This window comes from Emericellopsis atlantica, assembly GCF_019669845.1.
Source record: "Emericellopsis atlantica unplaced genomic scaffold F5Z01scaffold_12, whole genome shotgun sequence".
Lineage (NCBI taxonomy): Eukaryota > Fungi > Ascomycota > Sordariomycetes > Hypocreales > Bionectriaceae > Emericellopsis > Emericellopsis atlantica.
Window position 1 is genome coordinate 359,204 of NW_025764714.1, and position 15,880 is coordinate 375,083.

At 55.0% G+C, this 15,880-nt stretch overlaps 7 protein-coding genes across 7 annotated transcripts; 3 read left to right on the forward strand and 4 right to left on the reverse strand.

The window, feature by feature from the left end:
- Positions 1 to 389: 389 nt before the first annotated feature.
- On the forward strand, positions 390 to 3,703 carry F5Z01DRAFT_673834 (uncharacterized protein; the record flags this gene model as incomplete). Its single annotated transcript, XM_046264980.1, has 4 exons — positions 390 to 631; positions 692 to 3,349; positions 3,398 to 3,557; positions 3,608 to 3,703. 4 exons carry the CDS (start codon positions 390 to 392, stop codon positions 3,701 to 3,703), a joined length of 3,156 nt encoding a protein of 1,051 aa, XP_046118611.1.
- F5Z01DRAFT_87634 (DHBP synthase RibB-like alpha/beta domain-containing protein) lies at positions 3,643 to 4,736 on the reverse strand. The gene has a single exon (XM_046267194.1). It carries the CDS (start codon positions 4,631 to 4,633, stop codon positions 3,932 to 3,934), a length of 702 nt encoding a protein of 233 aa, XP_046118612.1. The 5' UTR covers positions 4,634 to 4,736; the 3' UTR covers positions 3,643 to 3,931.
- A 328-nt stretch (positions 4,737 to 5,064) lies between these two features.
- Positions 5,065 to 6,485, forward strand: F5Z01DRAFT_654579 (hexaprenyldihydroxybenzoate methyltransferase). Its single transcript, XM_046263431.1, has one exon. The coding sequence runs from the start codon at positions 5,565 to 5,567 to the stop codon at positions 6,426 to 6,428; it is 864 nt and encodes a 287-aa protein (XP_046118613.1). The 5' UTR covers positions 5,065 to 5,564; the 3' UTR covers positions 6,429 to 6,485.
- Positions 6,486 to 6,692: 207 nt separating this feature from the next.
- F5Z01DRAFT_87702 (zinc-finger of the MIZ type in Nse subunit-domain-containing protein) lies at positions 6,693 to 8,410 on the reverse strand. Its single transcript, XM_046267195.1, has 3 exons — positions 7,190 to 8,410; positions 6,907 to 7,136; positions 6,693 to 6,850 (listed from the first exon to the last, which is right to left on the reverse strand). Exons 1-2 carry the CDS (start codon positions 8,129 to 8,131, stop codon positions 7,014 to 7,016), a joined length of 1,065 nt encoding a protein of 354 aa, XP_046118614.1. The 5' UTR covers positions 8,132 to 8,410; the 3' UTR covers positions 6,693 to 6,850; positions 6,907 to 7,013.
- Positions 8,411 to 9,256: 846 nt separating this feature from the next.
- On the forward strand, positions 9,257 to 10,334 carry F5Z01DRAFT_87781 (putative PAS-domain protein envoy). Its single transcript, XM_046267196.1, has 4 exons — positions 9,257 to 9,277; positions 9,371 to 9,504; positions 9,568 to 9,696; positions 9,745 to 10,334. The coding sequence occupies exons 2-4, from the start codon at positions 9,448 to 9,450 to the stop codon at positions 10,132 to 10,134; spliced, it is 576 nt and encodes a 191-aa protein (XP_046118615.1). The 5' UTR covers positions 9,257 to 9,277; positions 9,371 to 9,447; the 3' UTR covers positions 10,135 to 10,334.
- Positions 10,335 to 10,575: 241 nt separating this feature from the next.
- Positions 10,576 to 12,502, reverse strand: F5Z01DRAFT_654588 (Formamidopyrimidine-DNA glycosylase N-terminal domain-containing protein). The gene is made up of 5 exons (XM_046263432.1): positions 12,368 to 12,502; positions 12,182 to 12,321; positions 12,098 to 12,132; positions 11,999 to 12,048; positions 10,576 to 11,950 (listed from the first exon to the last, which is right to left on the reverse strand). Exons 1-5 carry the CDS (start codon positions 12,429 to 12,431, stop codon positions 10,929 to 10,931), a joined length of 1,311 nt encoding a protein of 436 aa, XP_046118616.1. The 5' UTR covers positions 12,432 to 12,502; the 3' UTR covers positions 10,576 to 10,928.
- A 1,704-nt stretch (positions 12,503 to 14,206) lies between these two features.
- Positions 14,207 to 14,860, reverse strand: F5Z01DRAFT_636175 (Clr5 domain-containing protein; the record flags this gene model as incomplete). Its single annotated transcript, XM_046262195.1, has 2 exons — positions 14,207 to 14,651; positions 14,745 to 14,860. 2 exons carry the CDS (start codon positions 14,858 to 14,860, stop codon positions 14,207 to 14,209), a joined length of 561 nt encoding a protein of 186 aa, XP_046118617.1.
- Between the last annotated feature and the right edge of the window lie 1,020 nt (positions 14,861 to 15,880).

The window sequence follows — 15,880 nt, forward strand, 5'->3', positions numbered from 1 at the left end:
TGCAAATGTGGCTGATCAAATCCTTATCGATAAGGCCGACGACACATTTGTTGCGCCGCCGAGATCTCTGCCATATCATCAAGGACGCCTCACTCACGTACTCGCGTTACTCGATCCAAGGACATGAAAAGTCCACCATCAGGATCAGCGTCTCTATACAGCTCTGCTTGAGAGCGTTCCCCACACGACAGTAAAGAAACCTCGCCAAAGTCCAGCCGCAGCAGCTTACAAACCTCAACCCTACCTGCCCCGCCATCGACGGTGGGAACATCAAACTCAGCTCGCTCGCTCACAGACTCCCGTTTCAATCGCTTCAAGTCACCCACGCTTCCTAAGAGTACGCGCACGACCACTCGTGAGCATATCGTTCGGTGTGCGTCGAGGGCAACATGGACCCCGAGCACGCCGTGACCAGGCTACCCGAGTTTGGTGCGGTTCCTCCGCTGGGCACGTCGGGCCAAGATGCTGCAAACTCTGGAGAGACCATAGAGGAGCGGTGTTTCCATGCTGCTCTGATATGCCTAGAAGGCCATTACGTTCAGGCCCCGGCCATGGGGCCACAGACTACAGCGAGGGTGAATTCGTTGGTGGGCAAAGCGTTGGAGAAGACTCATACATGTCGAAAATCTAGGTATGCATGCCCCCCATCTTATGAACCGAGCTGGACTCAAGTGGCTGACTCCATCAACAGGGAAGCTTTGGCAAGGAATGTGCCTATATGGATCTTGCTCACCAAAATCTTCGCCTCCGCCATCCCCAGCCTGACCACTCGGTCAGTCGGCCCCCTGGCCAGCCTCAGCGACCCTGACAAGGGCGTCACGCCGCAGGAGAGCACGCAGTTCATCGTCAAGAATCATGCGAGCATCAAAGAGGATCTGACCATGCTGATCAAACTGATGCACATTGCCCGAAACTTGCTCGTCAACGCCGACCCGCAAGTGCCTCAAGATATCTGTGGTGCGGTGCGGTTCGACCAAATGGTGTACAAAACCATTGTGCTGTGTGTTAATGTCACGAGCAAGGGCTATGACGGAGAGATTCTGGATGACAGCCAGCGGCAGAAGTTGACCGATATCACCGAACACTACAAGAAGCTGCTGGTGACGTCCCTGCAGCAGGCGCACAACTGGACGGCGAAGCACGACCGCAACAAGATGGCCTTTTGGTTCCGCGTGCTGTTCGACGACGATAGCCCTTACGCCGAGTCTGATGATGGCCTGAACGACGGCACGGGATTCCGCCCAGAGGTGGCGCGCTCCCAGGTCCAGAACTGGCTGGATCGCAACACGGAGATGTGCGAAACGGCGTGGGACCTCCTGGGCAACCACTTCCTCGACGACAACGGCGAGCTCAAGTCCCCAGACAACGTGCCGGCCACGCTGCGGCCCCCAACCAAGGCCCTCACCACCGGTAGCCAGACGGATGAGAAGTTCAGCCCGGTGTGGAATCCGGAGGAGACCGACAGGTTGGAGCAGGATCGCCAGTATGGCAGGGTGTCGAGGGAGATTGACACCTGGTGGCTCAAGGCTCGCGACATGAACTACGAGCAATACGTGATTCCCATGACGAGCATCGATGTGGCCAAGGCCCGCCTGGAGCACTGCAAGGAGAACCTCGTCCACCGATACGCCAACTCGTATCATGAAGACGAATCGCCTGGCTCGGTGGTGGCTGAGGCCGACTACTCGGATCACGAGGCACGTGCGGATTGTCACACCTGTCACAGCCATGACGAGCTTGAGGACGACGAAGAGTGCGACCACAGCCATGATGACGACAGTGATCCGGACCACGACGAGCATCATCCTGACTGCGTACATCACCATGGTCACCCTGATCACCACCACAGCCATGATCACGACCACGACCATCATCATCATCACCACCATCACCATCACCCGCACCATCACCATCATCATCATCACCACCACCACGATGACCCAGACTACGCGACCGAGTACGTGGAGGACATGATGGATGAGGAAGAGGACGATGACGACATGTCATATGCCGAAGGCCCATTGACAGGTCTTCTGACAGAGATCCCCAACATTCTCGACCCGAAGCAAATCGAGGCACTGCACATGATCGTCAAGTCGTGCATACTGGACAATGCAGGGTCGGGTCTCACGGAGGCAGGTGAGAATCTACAAAAGACCCGCTGTCGCATGTTCCTGGCCCTGGACTGCGGGAAGAACCTGCTGCGCGAGCTGCTGGTGTTCATCGCCGTGTGGGAGAAGGATGAAGCCTCGCTCATCTTCCAGGTCACCACGCAGATTGTCGAGGCTATCCACCACAGCGCCCTGATACCGTACGCGTGGAACGTGCTCAAGATCCCCAAGGACATCATCTCGCCCGGGCAGACGGTCCTGCTGCGCCTCATCAACCACATGTTCCGGGCCCGCGTCAACAGCCCCGCGGCGCAGGCGCCCAAGGACCCCGAGTCCAAGGACGTCAAGGTCGTGCATTACCTGTTCAGCGTCTTCCGGGCCCGCCTGGTGCCCGAGTGCGCGGCGCTCATGCATCTGCAGGCGGAGATTCGGCAGGGCAAATGCGACGCTGGCGAATTCCCCGTCGACAGCTGGGACATGGACCGTGCCAAGGATGGCTTGGCGCAGTACCTGGACTTCCTCACCACGGTGGCCGAGATGCAGGACACCCGAGAAGAGCTCATTGAGTGGGATGCCGTCTACGACCTGCTGGTCATCCTCAAGGGTCTCGAGGCGGCTGTGCCCAAGAAACCCCTGGTCGAGCTACCAAAGAAACATGCTGCTGCTGCGGGGGGTGATCCCATGGTCGAGCGCCCCTACGCGCAGCCAGACGTTCGCTCCCCTTCGCCTCCGCCGCCCCCCCTGCAGGAAGCCGCGCATCAGTTCTCATGGAAGGGTATCAAAGGCCAGATCTTTACCATCCTGGCGACGCTGCTCCAGCCTCCCGTTGGTCTGAGCAGCCCGGGGAACCCCAAGGTGCAGCTACAGATTGTCGACCGCGACGGCCTCGTCCCATTGCTCAACTCGTGCGCGTACGACGACAATAACCCCTTTGCCAAGGAGAGGGTCACGCTCTGCCTCAAGTGGCTTCTCGATGGCTGCGAAAAGGCCAATGCGTTCATCCGAGAGCTCAACAGCAGCGCGCCGCCTCCGAACCTGCGGCCCAGCCCCGGTGGCGCCGTCACGGGGACGCTCAGGGTGGACGGCATCCTGGGCGACGTGCCCGTGCAGGTGCGCTCGAACCCGCCCCCGCCCGTCTTCGAGCCCGAGAGCATGAGGCAAGCCAATGAGCTCGTCAAGCGGACAGCAGGTCTCGACATCAACAGGAGCATCAAGACCCTGGAGGAAGACTTTATGGCGTAGTACTCTACAGTCTCCGGAGAACACCTGTTTCCGCACAGCTCTAGTGCTGTTGCGCATGTGCGCTCGGGGCACGCTGTCTTCCACCAGGGTCCCCCGAGTCCGCCGCTGTGGACAGCACCGCAGGCAAAACCGCCCGTGCTCTCCCCGGAAAGCATTGGCCATCTGAGAGACCAGGCCGAACGCGCAATGGTCAATCCGCGCAGTGTCCGCAGGGCCGGCATGAGCCCCGAAAGACGGATTGACGAGAGACACAGGGCAAGGGAAGAAGATGCCCTGCTACGACGCTTACTCTGTATGGCGGCTCCGGCTGCACACAGTCGCCGCAGAGTCACTCGAAAGAGACGACGTAAATGAGCAAGACAGCCATTGGAAGGAAAGTTTGGGGGAATAAGGCTAAGCCGGATACACACGCATGTAGATTTTTATCAGTGGCTCAGTGTCCAGGTAGATGTGGTGGCGTACGAATCTATGAATGGTGAGTAGAGGTATCGTGATAAATATCCTTTCTATAAACCAAACCCGGCTTTCCTATACAAAACAGTGGTATCCTGTCAGTTGATCGTGGTCTTTATTTGCCTCTACTGGCCATTTATTTGCAATTTCCCCTCCGTCTTCTCAACGTGGTCGACGAGGTCGGCAATCGTGCACACCTTCAAGCCCCATTTCCGGGCAAAGGCCACGCACTCCTCACCACGTAGCATCCCGGGCCCAGTGTGCTCCGCCCGCCCGGGAACCGGCTCGCCATCGCTCACGAGCTCGCATATGACACCGGCCTCGGCCTTGCCCGCCAACCGACAGAACTCCGTGGCCGCCTCGGTGTGGCCCCTCCGCGCCCTGATGCCGCCGGCCTTTGCGAGGAGAGGGAAGACGTGGCCCGGCCGTCTGAGATCCGAGGGCGTGGAGTTGTCGTCGGCCAGCACGCGGCACACGATGGCCCTGTCGTGGGCGCTGATGCCCGTGGTGACGCTCTCGTCGGCGGCGTCGACGCTGACGGTGTAGGCGGTGCCCTTGGGGTCCTGGGACTGGGCGAGGGCGACCATCTGGGGGAGCTGCAGGCGCTCGGTGCGCGCGGCGGTGATGGGCGCGCAGATGAGGCCGGACGAGTGGCGCACCATGAAGCCCATCTGCTCGGTCGTGACGTCCTGGGCGGCGATGATCAGGTCGGCTTCGTTCTCGCGCGAGGGGTCGTCGAGGACGACGAGGAACTGGCCGGCCGCAAAGGACTCGATGCAGGAGGGGATGTCGTCGAATTGACTGAGGGGTATCGTGTCGGAAGGCATGGTTGTTTTCTGCTGCAGTGCGACGGTTCACTTTTTGGAGATGGATTGGATGGTGGTGGGAAACCCCGCGGTGGTGATCGAGTTGTTGGAGGGGCAGTCGGGGAAGGACAGCGAATTTCGATTGTGGTCAGTCACGCCTTGTAGGTCTCTCTCCTTGGAATTGAAAATAATGAAGGTAGATGTACGGCAGAGGCAATTGATGAGTGCTTAGGGAACGATTAGCAAGGATGGAGACGGAGTATTGTCAGCAAGATGGATTGATTGAGTAATGCACCGAGGATGCGTGTCGCTAGTCATGATGCTCATAAGCCCGCAGACATTTGCGGCAAGGGTCCAGTCCTTAGCCGCGCGCGGCCCCGAATCCCACCCCGACATGTACGGTATCCGGTGTCGCATTTGCTCGTGATTCTTTGCTCCTCGGTTCGGCCACTCGGTAATGAGTCGCGAGAGGTTTAAGCAGGCAGCCTGAAGCACGCACTACATTCTACAAGCTCAATCAAAGAATACATAATTTACGATAAAAAATGCTTCATACGACATGCAACTGCGCCGAAATTGAGTTCTTCTGACTAATGCCCATCGATGTTGGACAGCTTACAGGGTAGCCAGCAGCTCTTGTAGCCTTCGGTCACTGGCTTGGACAAAATTCGTCCCCCAACAGCTGAGGTTGAAGAGCTCAATTGCAAATTACAACAAAAGCAGCTTTATCTTCACCCTCGATTCTTCTTTAGGGTTTTAGAAATTTACATTCCCAGGACGTGGACCAGAAGCCAAGGTTGTACCTCGTGCACCTACGGCGAATTCCGCTTGTGCAAATCCCGTGCCCAAGACAAACTTCCATCACCCATAGTAACTTACGTCCCACGTCGCGATACCTCATGACCAGGTAGTCAAAGCTGCCCGAGCTCGAACCCACGCGTCGACCGCCTCAATGGCGCCTACACGACCGACCGCGGCCACGGGCCTGCGCACACTTCTACGCGCTGCACCCCGGACAATACGACCGCCCTTCCTCGCTCGAACCGCATCGCCACAACTGCCTGCCCAACGATGGCATTCCTCTGTCAACCCAGACGAAGTCTCCCACTTCAACGCGCTCGCCTCCGAGTGGTGGGACCCTCACGGCTCCTCGCGTCTTCTCCATCTCATGAACCCTCTTCGGCACGACTTCATCAATGCCTGCCTCGCGTCGCAACCCGAGGCCCGCCCGCCCTCACTGACATATCTCGACATTGGCTGCGGCGGTGGTATCTTCGCAGAGAGCGCGGCCCGCTTGCCTTCCACGTCGAGCGTCACCGCCATTGATCCCACCCCGTCTGTGCTGGCCATAGCAAAAGCGCACGCCAAGAAAGATCCCATGCTTGCATCCAAGCTGTCCTACCAACAAAAGTCCATCGAGGAGCTGCCCATCCCTGAAAAGGGCTACGACGTTGTTTCAGTGTTCGAGGTCATTGAGCACATTGACCAACCAGCTGCGTTCCTCGACAAAGTCAAGCCTTTTGTCCGGCCTGGCGGCTGGCTGGTCATGAGCACAATCGCCAGGACGTGGATGAGCTGGCTCACGACGAATTTGGTGGCAGAGGACCTTCTCCGGATCGTGCCACCGGGCACGCACGACTGGAACAAGTACATCAACGAGCACGAACTGAGGCGGTACTTTGCAGGCAAGGGATGGCATAGTCCAAGGGTCATGGGAGTGGTGTATATCCCAGGCGTAGGGTGGCGCGAGGTCAAGGGGAGCGAGAAGGTGGGCAACTACTTCTTTGCTGTGAGGAGAGATGCGGAAGAGTCATGACATGCACAGTCTTGTACAAATGCGTTGGGGATGGATGTTGCACCTATGTATATGGTTACCTAATGTAAAATCTGTACAACATATCTGGTGATTCTGGCGCTTGCCGTCCGAGGATGGGCCTGCAACATTTGGTGAGAAGGCTGAGAGGCGTTCCGTGTCGATCGCCTATGAGCCAGCGCCACCAACAGGACCTATAAACGAAGCCCTCCTGAGCATCACGCTCGCAGCATCATCCTTCAGCCCATTGTCCGGCGCGAACGCAGCAGCGTCCAGTGAACCCACCAATGCGTCCCAGGATCAGCGCACTCCTGCGAGGTCCATTCTCGACAGTTTCGATGGTCCGTCCGTGTAGGTGCTTCGGCGCCAAACCATATCCCAGACCATGCAGTGCCAGCGAAGCCGGTCCTTGTGATCAGATTCATCTACCGGATCATCGTCAGTCAACTGCAATTCCGTCTTCCGCTGTCGTCTTACCCACGCTGTATATCCATATCAGACGGGGCTGCTGCTAAGCGGACGTGGCTCAGATGTGCAGACGCAGTCGACGGGGCTTATTTCAGTCCGTTGGTCGTTCGGATATGGTTACTAATGTTCGTCGGAGTCGTCATCCATCTCATCATTGTCCTTTGCCTGCTTTGCCCGTTGTATCCTACGGAGGACAGCTTGGTCGAGGTAGAAGTCATCGCGGAAGGTTTGCCAGCTGAAGATCTGCAGACATCGTCAGATACTTGGTCTTGAATCCTGGAGGCCACCAAACTTACCTCGGCGCACCCGGTTTGCGGACACTGCACCTGGCCCGAAGCATTGCGCAGGTAATCCTTGATGGCATCCTTTTCAAAAGTGTGTTTGCATTTGGTGTTGCTGTAGGGCTCTTTCAGTGGCCGGAGGGTCAGGGGACAGTTCAGGCTGACGACCTCGCGGGCGACGGCGATATCCTCATCGGACTCGTCGTCGGCCGGTCCTCGAGAGGCCCCCGGCGCCACCATTACAGGCGCTCCGTCGGGCTTGAACCACTTGGACGAGTCGGCTAACGGCGGACCATCGTCCCCCACGGCTCCGTCGTGCCACAGCTTCTTAAAGGCAATGTAGTCATTGTGCTGCGCATACTTTCGCCTGTTGTCCAGAGAGGCCCAGTGGTTGTTCTTCTCCGCGCGCTGTTCTTGCAGAGCCGTCAGCACACTCTCGGCGGGCGCTTCCGAATCATCCTCGTCTCCTCTGTGCCGACGCTGTTGGAAGTTGGCGTGGCTCTGGGTGTACAGGTCCCCAAGAATGGCCTTATCGTCCTCAATGGCATTATTCCGGTCTATGCATGTCCTCACGGCGGACTCTGACCGCTGGGTCAGCTCGTCAACTTCCGACTGAAGCGCCGTTATGTGTTGTTCTAGTTCCTCCTCGGCGTCCGATTTCTCTGTCCCGTGTTTCGCGCGGTCGGCCTGCATCTTGGCGAGAGCACTCTGCTGCTGCTTGACTCTGTCGTTCATGTCGTAGACACTGTGACCCAGATTTCGCAGGGCCTCCTTGACTTGATCCTTGTATGCGGACGAAAATTCCGAAACATCGCGTCCAATGCTCAACTTCTGGATGTTGTTGATGGCGTGTGCGCTGAGAGGGAACGATGGTGGCTCGTAGTCGACTGGTTCGGGTTTCGAGCGTACTGTATGGACATCACTGCCCACACGGTTGACAAGGCGTCGTGGAGGCATTGCTGTGGCTTCCGGTACTGAGATTCGAGTCCAAGTGGTGCCTTGTTCACGCTACCTTTTCGATGGAAGACGCGTCGCTACGCGTGAACTTGGATATTCACCTCGCAGATCATAATTGCGGGGCAGGCGTATTTGACAGCAGACCACCACGAGTACACCTTGCATGAGTTGAAGTAGGTACATAAATCCAGCATGATATAGCCCATCTAGTCACTATTAACGCACAGGGGATTATTCCCCATTTTGACCTGCGTAGATCAGGATACCAATCTCTCATGAGTCCATGACTGGTTGTCGCCGATACGTATTGAAATCAGTTGAGCCTAGCGATGCGAATCACCTACCCGGCACCAGTCCTGCTTCTCGGGCCTTCACATGAAAGTGTGCAACCCCTATGAGCGTTGGCGTGCGTCAATCGTAAGAATGCTTTGTTTTAAGTTTCGTTTTGAGTACGAAGTCAATCGTCGTCACTGAATACGGATACGCTGTTTACAGTACTATGATCTCACGTCCATCCTCTGCTTGAAAATGCCCGTCGAAATGATTGACTGATCCGTGTCACATCAGCATGAAGCCGTGATCGACGATTACGAAAGCGAACTTGTTTGGTATGATTAACTTGTAAGACCCTGAGAAATATGGGGCGATTACCAGTGGCTTCTTTTGGTTGGCGGGATCGGCTCGCCAAGGCGCCAAGGCTAGTCACGTCGGAGCGGCGGAGACTTTTACGTGCCCATCGCGCAAACCACAGCGCATCGATCCTGAATCGAATCCCATCTAAACGCCATCGCCAGCCACTGCCGATTCGATGATCGTTACTGTTAGTGGTTCTGGGCCTCCGCGGCGGCGGGGCTTAACGCGGACACGAACGCCTCCTGCGCACCGATCCTGGCAAACTACACCTGACGCCTGCGATCATCTCCATGGCGGAGGGCGATCTCACCGCAGCCGCATCGCTGCGGTAGATTCACCATGTCTGAATCGGTTTCCCATAACTGCCCGACGTCTACGACGTTCTCGGCCTTGAGTCCGCCCAAACGACCCTGTTCTACCGGGGATTTCTGCTCCTGTCAGTGCGCATTGTGTCATCACCACAGCCCGCTGCCCACGGTACAGTGACGGGCTGCTCATCTATCGGATCTCGATGTAGGATACCATTGCCGTATCAAAAACAAGCGAGCTGGCACCTCAGTTTCGCGAGACTACACATGGGGATGCTGCTTTCTCATTCTGCCTCAGATTCTCCTCGCCTTCAACAACTACGACAAGTACCGGGACGTGAAGAACAGCCATCATCGACTTCGCCCACAACGACCATGGCGTCTCGGGCACCACTTCCTGTCATGAACCCATGGGAGGCTCAAGCCCTGACAGTATGTCCGCATCCTTGACTTCAGTCATATCTGCCATTCGCATTATACTCACAACAACCCTAGCACTCATTTCCTGATGGAGGCGTGGCAGATCGATCTGGGCTCACACCCAAAGCCTTCAATACGCGGCCTGACCCTCTCATCTTCCCAGGACTGTATTGTTCTAGCGGATTTGACATAATCAGCATTCTTGTACGTCCCCAGTGCCACTACACGATGCATGGACTGACAGGTGATCAGCTACAACTTCGTTGTCGGCCTGATCCCGACATTGACTTCGGTGCTGTCGACTGCTCAGTATCTCTTACGCTGTGCGACCTCGAACAACCCGACACGCCCATCGTCTATGCATCGCCATCATTCTGCGAGATGACTGGCTACTCAATGAACGAAGTTCTGGGCCGCAATTGCCGCTTTTTGCAGACCTCACCAACTGCCTCATCATGTGTTGTCGACAGGGCTGCCATCAAACGCATGTCACAAGCCGTCCGCGGTAATCGGGAAATTCAACTCCAAGTGCACAACTACAAGAAAAACGGACAGCCTTTCACCAATGTGCTCTCCATCGTTCCTCTCTCACTGGGAGCCGATGGGCATCGTTACGCCGTCGGCCTCCAGTGTGAGATGTGAAGACATCTTCACTATTTCTTTCTTCGTTTGTCGGCACAGGTTGCCTTCCACGACGAAACTTTTCTACTGTACTTGTCTTTATTCAGAAGCGGGCGGCGTCATGGGAACGGAGGGTCAGATTACAGGCATCATCATCGCATATTCGGAGCTATTAGGCATCTCACTATACCCACGACTTGATAGAGTCGGTCCTCGGCGACCAATGAGTTTTTGCGATTAGGCAGGTTTACAATGGGCACTTTCAGGTGGTATCGCGAGAGGAATCGCACAGGGCGGCTTGGCATCTACGGAGTTATTAGACCAGCATAGCATGCGCAAGCAGCACATTGTGCCGTGTATACAGTTATTTGTTTATGATTACGAAAGCATAGGGAGCATGGGCGGCACGGGATACAGGTTATGTACTTATGTCATGGCCAATTTGAACACTCATTTCACTGTACTGTCTTACTAGTTACCCAGTGTAGTCGAATGGGCTCGACTACGACCGACACTTGCATGGAGCGTAGGTACTATAAGGTGCCAGCTCAGATACTCGAGCTCCTAGTAGGAGTATACCTACTGAGCCACATTAGGTGCTGTCTTCCACTCAAAGAACATGTGGGAGTTTGAGGAGACATGTCCATATTCATCATCGACCACGCAACTGTGACCACCACGTCTACTGCGAGACTACACCACACAGCCCAGCTGGCCGACGCAACGTGACAAAGCAGCCTGAAAGCCGTCACGATGCGTCAACTGTCTAATAAATCTAAAAGCCCAGTCCACGTAAGATGGTGCCCCGCTTTGCCTCACTGCCGAAGCCTTGCGGACTTTCTGCGCCCAACCGCACCACGCTGTGGTTCTGGAACCATGTTGATCGAGGTTGCGCCTGTTGTCGTGTTCGGCTTGCGTCGCGATGACGGCGGTGCAGTACCTGCCCCATCTGCAGCTTCTGACTTGATTTTCGATCCTTTCGGTGACGGCTTTCCAATGGGATCGCCAGCTTCAGATGGGGATGTTTTCCTGCTCTTCTTGGCAGGTGGCCCAAGCTCAGTGTTCACATCGGCACCATCCCCCTCTTCTCCGTCTTCAAGTTTGACCTGCGGTCTTTTCCGCGACCGCTTCCCCGACGGTTTTGATGCTTCACCATCGCCATTTGTGTCCTCAGCTTTGGGGTCCACTTTGCCGGTTTTCTTTTGTCTTTCAGGAGCGTAGCAGCTGGTCCTGCCGCCGACCGTGATGAACGCCAACTTCTCCCCGTTGGGATGCTGAGAAGCTTTCTCCTTTGATCCTTTACCCCATCTGTGGTTGAAAAGCCAGTCTTCGGGAAAGGCATCCGAATCTCCAAGGTGATCGACGGCCGTTTGACACACATATCGGATTGAGTCGAAGAGAGTCTTGATCTCCTCATTGTTGAACGTATTGCAATATTGCTCCGGGTGTTGCTTCGCCTGATAGAGTGCCTCGTCAGCTACCCAGTTGCCAATCCCACTAATGGTGGTCTGGTCCAGCAGCAAGGCTTTCACCGGTACCCTCCGCGCGCGCATCTTGTCTCGCAAGTATTGCTCGGTGAAAACGTCGAGATCGTTGACTGGGTCCGGCCCATTCTCGACAAGCGGGGAGTACTGTCTGATGTCTTCTCCGGGGCAATCGACCAGGCGAACTCGCCCGAAGCGACGTGCATCTGTGTAGGCGACTTTGACTGGAGGTTTTGTGTCTGTCTCCAGATGAAACTTCCAGAATCTGGGTGGCCAGTCTTCGAGCTCCGTGTCCTTCATCTTTTTGTAGTAATTTGTGTATGCTGTCTTTTCTCCTTGGATGTGGACCCAGCCTGGAGGTAGGTTAGGTCAGAAAGTCTTTGGACGTTCAAGGGAATCACCTGTCATTCCAAAATGCATCACTAGGTGCGGCGGTTTATCGAGCGTTATCCTTTCCGTGGTCAGTATGCCCGCTGGTTAGAACTGCATCTCCTGCTCACCAGAAATATTTCCCCTGACTCCCAGCGGACATCACCTTGAAGGTGTCAGTGTGTGTGTGCGAGCCTCATTGTTTTCAGACGAACAGTTCTACCGGTAAGCGCCTTCTGCACATCTGCACCGGTCGTGCCAACTTTACCAAAGACGTTGGCATCGTCCAAAGCTGTCGCGGTTGAGATACGTTTGCCGACAAGCTTGGCTTTGAGGAAATGGACGATCCTAGCAACTGAACACAATGAGCATCCACTAAATCATTCAGACTGCAGGCATACCTTCTGCTATTTCAGGCATGTTACAAAGATTTCGAGAGAGGCCGGTTTTCTTGATCGCGCACATCTAATACACGCGCCGCTCTCGTCGTCATTCGTCACCGACCAAGCTCCATGCGCGGCCAACACACGCTGTCACGTGCTCTGCATGGCCCTTAGTCATCAGCCCAATGCACGATCCCCACAACGCCCACCTACAATTTCTTCAACTTTTTTCTGGCGAAAGCTCTTCTTCATCATCAGCTACACCTCGCAAACCAACAACCTTTTTCGGTAAGTTTCTTCGTCGCGACAACATGGACTTTCCCTCTCTATCCCTCTTCCTGATGACAGATACAAACCGCAAACTAGAGTCTTTGACCTTCGGGAATGAAACCAGTTTTGTCACGTCAGTCTGAAAGACTGCTTCAACACGTCGCTCATTTTCAGCCTTAGCTTGGAACCGTAAGCTAACCCGTGTACAGTAGACAACAATTGCCAAGCGGTCAATTGTTCAACTCATTGCAATGCTGCGCGCATAGCTAATGTCAAATGGTACGTTCCGCCTTGCTCTTCACGCTCGCACAACTTGTATGATGATCATTTCGTGTTTTACACGCTGGAAATTACCGTCTGATATCTTTGACGACAACTAAAGGCTATTTCTGACTACACCCTTCCAATACCAATTTGCTACACACCATATGACGAAGCTGTCGCTGACCTCTTTGTTTCAGACTCTTGAACAGGCAAGGTACGCATTACTGTCGCGGCCCCATCTCTGCAACGATCGAATATTGTCCACCTGATGAATTGGCACTGGGCTCTGAGAAACGAATGAGCAGACAAGCCACTTTGCGGCAGGCCTAGAAAACCTCGCCCACTGATCTGGACTATCGATCGTCGGTTGCTGGCCATGTTGGCGTCGACAGCGGCTAATGCGACTGTCTACAGTGCCTTGTTGAATAACCTTGCGTGTTGAGCCATCTCGTCGCCGCGCGTCTTGATGTCACGATTCTGGTAAGTCACGACATCTCTTTTCTACTTCCCCTTACATGATGAACCCTTTAGATGACGAGTCTTATCCGGGCTTCCCGATGCAGACACAACCTACTTAATACCATTCATGCATAACTGATTTTTGTGACCTTCACATCGTTTCTTTGGCGAAGATGGCATAGCATGTACTGACCAGCTCTTAGTTTTTCACAACCTTCACCGTAAGTCTCTGAGACTCTACACAATCACATCTTGTGATGAATGCGAATAAAAAGACAAGCATATGTCTGAGCCTCGGCGACGACGACAACGTGTTCCGCATACTTTCTGACTCCCGACCTCCTTCACCGTACTGTTGCGTTCGTCGATAGCCCAGTTGCTAATTGACCAAAGACAGCGTCGACACTTGTTGCTTGTCTCGTTACATCTAAACCTCGTCTGGTAAGTCACGATTCCGTCTTTTTTTCTTCACTCTTCTTCACATGATGCTATAAATTTATATCACGACGGTCTTCATAGCAAAATACTTTGATGAGACCGCCCTTGACCGGGCATTTTACCCTGACACACATTCCTCCATTCTAACTGTTTTTGCCGTTTGCTCATGAGCTCGCGCTGACCAGTTTGATTCAGGCTTTGACAATACGTCCCGTCCCTGTGAGTTGCAATCACGACATCAGATTCCCCGCTTGTGTAGAACGGTCCTGGCGACAGGCACAGTAGATCAGTGCTGTGACACTGGCCGCCAGCAATGCCCGTTACTGAAGTAGTTTGTACTCGTATGAAAAATTGCATTCACTCATTACTTCCTATACTACATGTTCTCATGACTCGTCACTGAAATTCCTTCCGATCCACGTACACTCAGAAAGGTCGCCCGAGCACTCCTTGGTTGGACTGGATGTCTGGAAAGAATCCATAATCGGTCGAGGTGTATGCTTGCGGCAAGTCATCAAACCTGTGCGCAAACGTGGTCAGCGTCGGCGCCTCCTGGTCGTTGCGGCATCCGGCATACCGCTCCAGGTGTACGGCTCGACGCTCATCGACGTTGTGAAAGCCATCGAACGCCTCGAGGCGCGGAGAATAGTACGCCGACGTAGGGAAGCTCAGGTGAGGAGGAGGGCCTTCGTGCTGGGTATAGGTCGGTGGTGTCTGAGGAGGCGACGGCCATGGTGGTGACGCGCTCCCCGACGACTGCCTTCGATCGTGTGGCGGTTGTTGGCCTTGCTGCTGCCGACGCGCCGTTCGTCTCTTGCACTTGTACTTTTGCAGGTCCCACTGGTCGAAGCGTTGACGATAGGAACGGATGCTTGGTCTTCAGTCAGCGTCTGCCCTGGACGGGAAAGAAAAAAAAAAAAAATTGGGAGAGCACAGAAGTCTGTACGAGGGGAGAAAGACGCACGACGCATTGAAACCATGTTTCTGGCTCATGATCTCCCGCACCTCCTTCAACGTGCGACGCTCGTGTATGTACAAGTGGGTGATGTCGTCCTTGTACTGGTTCCACGGCTTGACCATTGTGTTCTGTGTTCCACGGGATGATCTTTTTTCCAACCGAAGGTGATGCAGGGTCTGCCTTGTCAAGATTGATCAATATCCTGGGTAAGTGAGTCCGGAATCCTCTTGGTCCTTGATGCTGCTGCTTTTGAATTCTGTAGAGCACTGTGCACTTAACCTCCAGGTCCGGGACGGGCGTCTAACTTCTCCCCAGAAAGAGTTTCACAGAACGACACATGGCTCTTATACACAGACGGCACCTATAAAATGAGGCTGAGATGGCTGTATCCCCCGGTGTCCCGTCCCGTCCTTAGGGCTGAGAGAGAGCTTGCGCGCACCACGGGCGAACCTCTGGCTGCAAGGCGGCGGTCCGCATGGGGGGTGCCAACTGCAGCTGGGCGTCTACTGACGTTCTGCTACTCGACGGGCGTCCCTCAAGAATAGAACTACGCCTCATTGCTTGGTTGCGTTTTGCCTTTTCAGTCAATCATCGAGCCTTGCGGACCTCGTTGGGAGGCCTTGTCTCACACCGCTGGGCGCGCTGTCGATTGTTGAAGGTTGGGTGAGGTCAGGCAGCAGCAGCAGGCTGATCGCGAGGAGCACTCCCCGCGCCCTTCTCCCCGCCAAGTTCGGTGTTGGAAGACACCCATCGACTGGCTGTTGGCCACGAGAGGCGACCCAAGCAGGTGTTGGCAAGAGAAGGCAGAGCACGAGGCGAAAGCCCACGCTGGCACTTGGCGGGCAGGATGACTCGAATCTTTGTGTGTATTTCTGCAGTCAGGATTCAGCACGTTTGCGTGTTATATACCCAGGCGGCCGGACACTTTGCAATTACTGGAAAAGACTATACCTTTGCATCTGCCAGCAATTACGTCCCTTTCCAAGATTGCCGTTTCGTTGTAAGTCGAGGGCCAATGTTCGTCCGCCAACCTTTCCACGCGAATCACACGGACCAGAGATTTCCTATGCAGAGCCGAGAAATGACTCAGAAGAGAGCCGAGCTTCCATTCCCTCCATAGCCATCTCTCGTACCATCCTTAC

What these genes read in the sequence shown, in the direction of transcription:
- F5Z01DRAFT_87634 (XM_046267194.1), bottom strand. Translation starts at nt 4,633, where the DNA reads ATGCCTTCCGACACGATACCCCTCAGTCAATTCGACGACATCCCCTCC.
- F5Z01DRAFT_654579 (XM_046263431.1), top strand. Translation starts at nt 5,565, where the DNA reads ATGGCGCCTACACGACCGACCGCGGCCACGGGCCTGCGCACACTTCTA.
- F5Z01DRAFT_87702 (XM_046267195.1), bottom strand. Translation starts at nt 8,131, where the DNA reads ATGCCTCCACGACGCCTTGTCAACCGTGTGGGCAGTGATGTCCATACA. An exon ending in CGCAAACCGGGTGCGCCGAG is followed by an intron (nt 7,137 to 7,189) that starts GTAAGTTTGGTG and finishes CGATGTCTGCAG; the next exon opens with ATCTTCAGCTGGCAAACCTT.
- F5Z01DRAFT_87781 (XM_046267196.1), top strand. Translation starts at nt 9,448, where the DNA reads ATGGCGTCTCGGGCACCACTTCCTGTCATGAACCCATGGGAGGCTCAA. An exon ending in GGGAGGCTCAAGCCCTGACA is followed by an intron (nt 9,505 to 9,567) that starts GTATGTCCGCAT and finishes CAACAACCCTAG; the next exon opens with CACTCATTTCCTGATGGAGG. An exon ending in TTGACATAATCAGCATTCTT is followed by an intron (nt 9,697 to 9,744) that starts GTACGTCCCCAG and finishes ACAGGTGATCAG; the next exon opens with CTACAACTTCGTTGTCGGCC.
- F5Z01DRAFT_654588 (XM_046263432.1), bottom strand. Translation starts at nt 12,431, where the DNA reads ATGTGCGCGATCAAGAAAACCGGCCTCTCTCGAAATCTTTGTAACATG. An exon ending in CATGCCTGAAATAGCAGAAG is followed by an intron (nt 12,322 to 12,367) that starts GTATGCCTGCAG and finishes CATTGTGTTCAG; the next exon opens with TTGCTAGGATCGTCCATTTC. An exon ending in AGTCAGGGGAAATATTTCTG is followed by an intron (nt 12,049 to 12,097) that starts GTGAGCAGGAGA and finishes GACCACGGAAAG; the next exon opens with GATAACGCTCGATAAACCGC.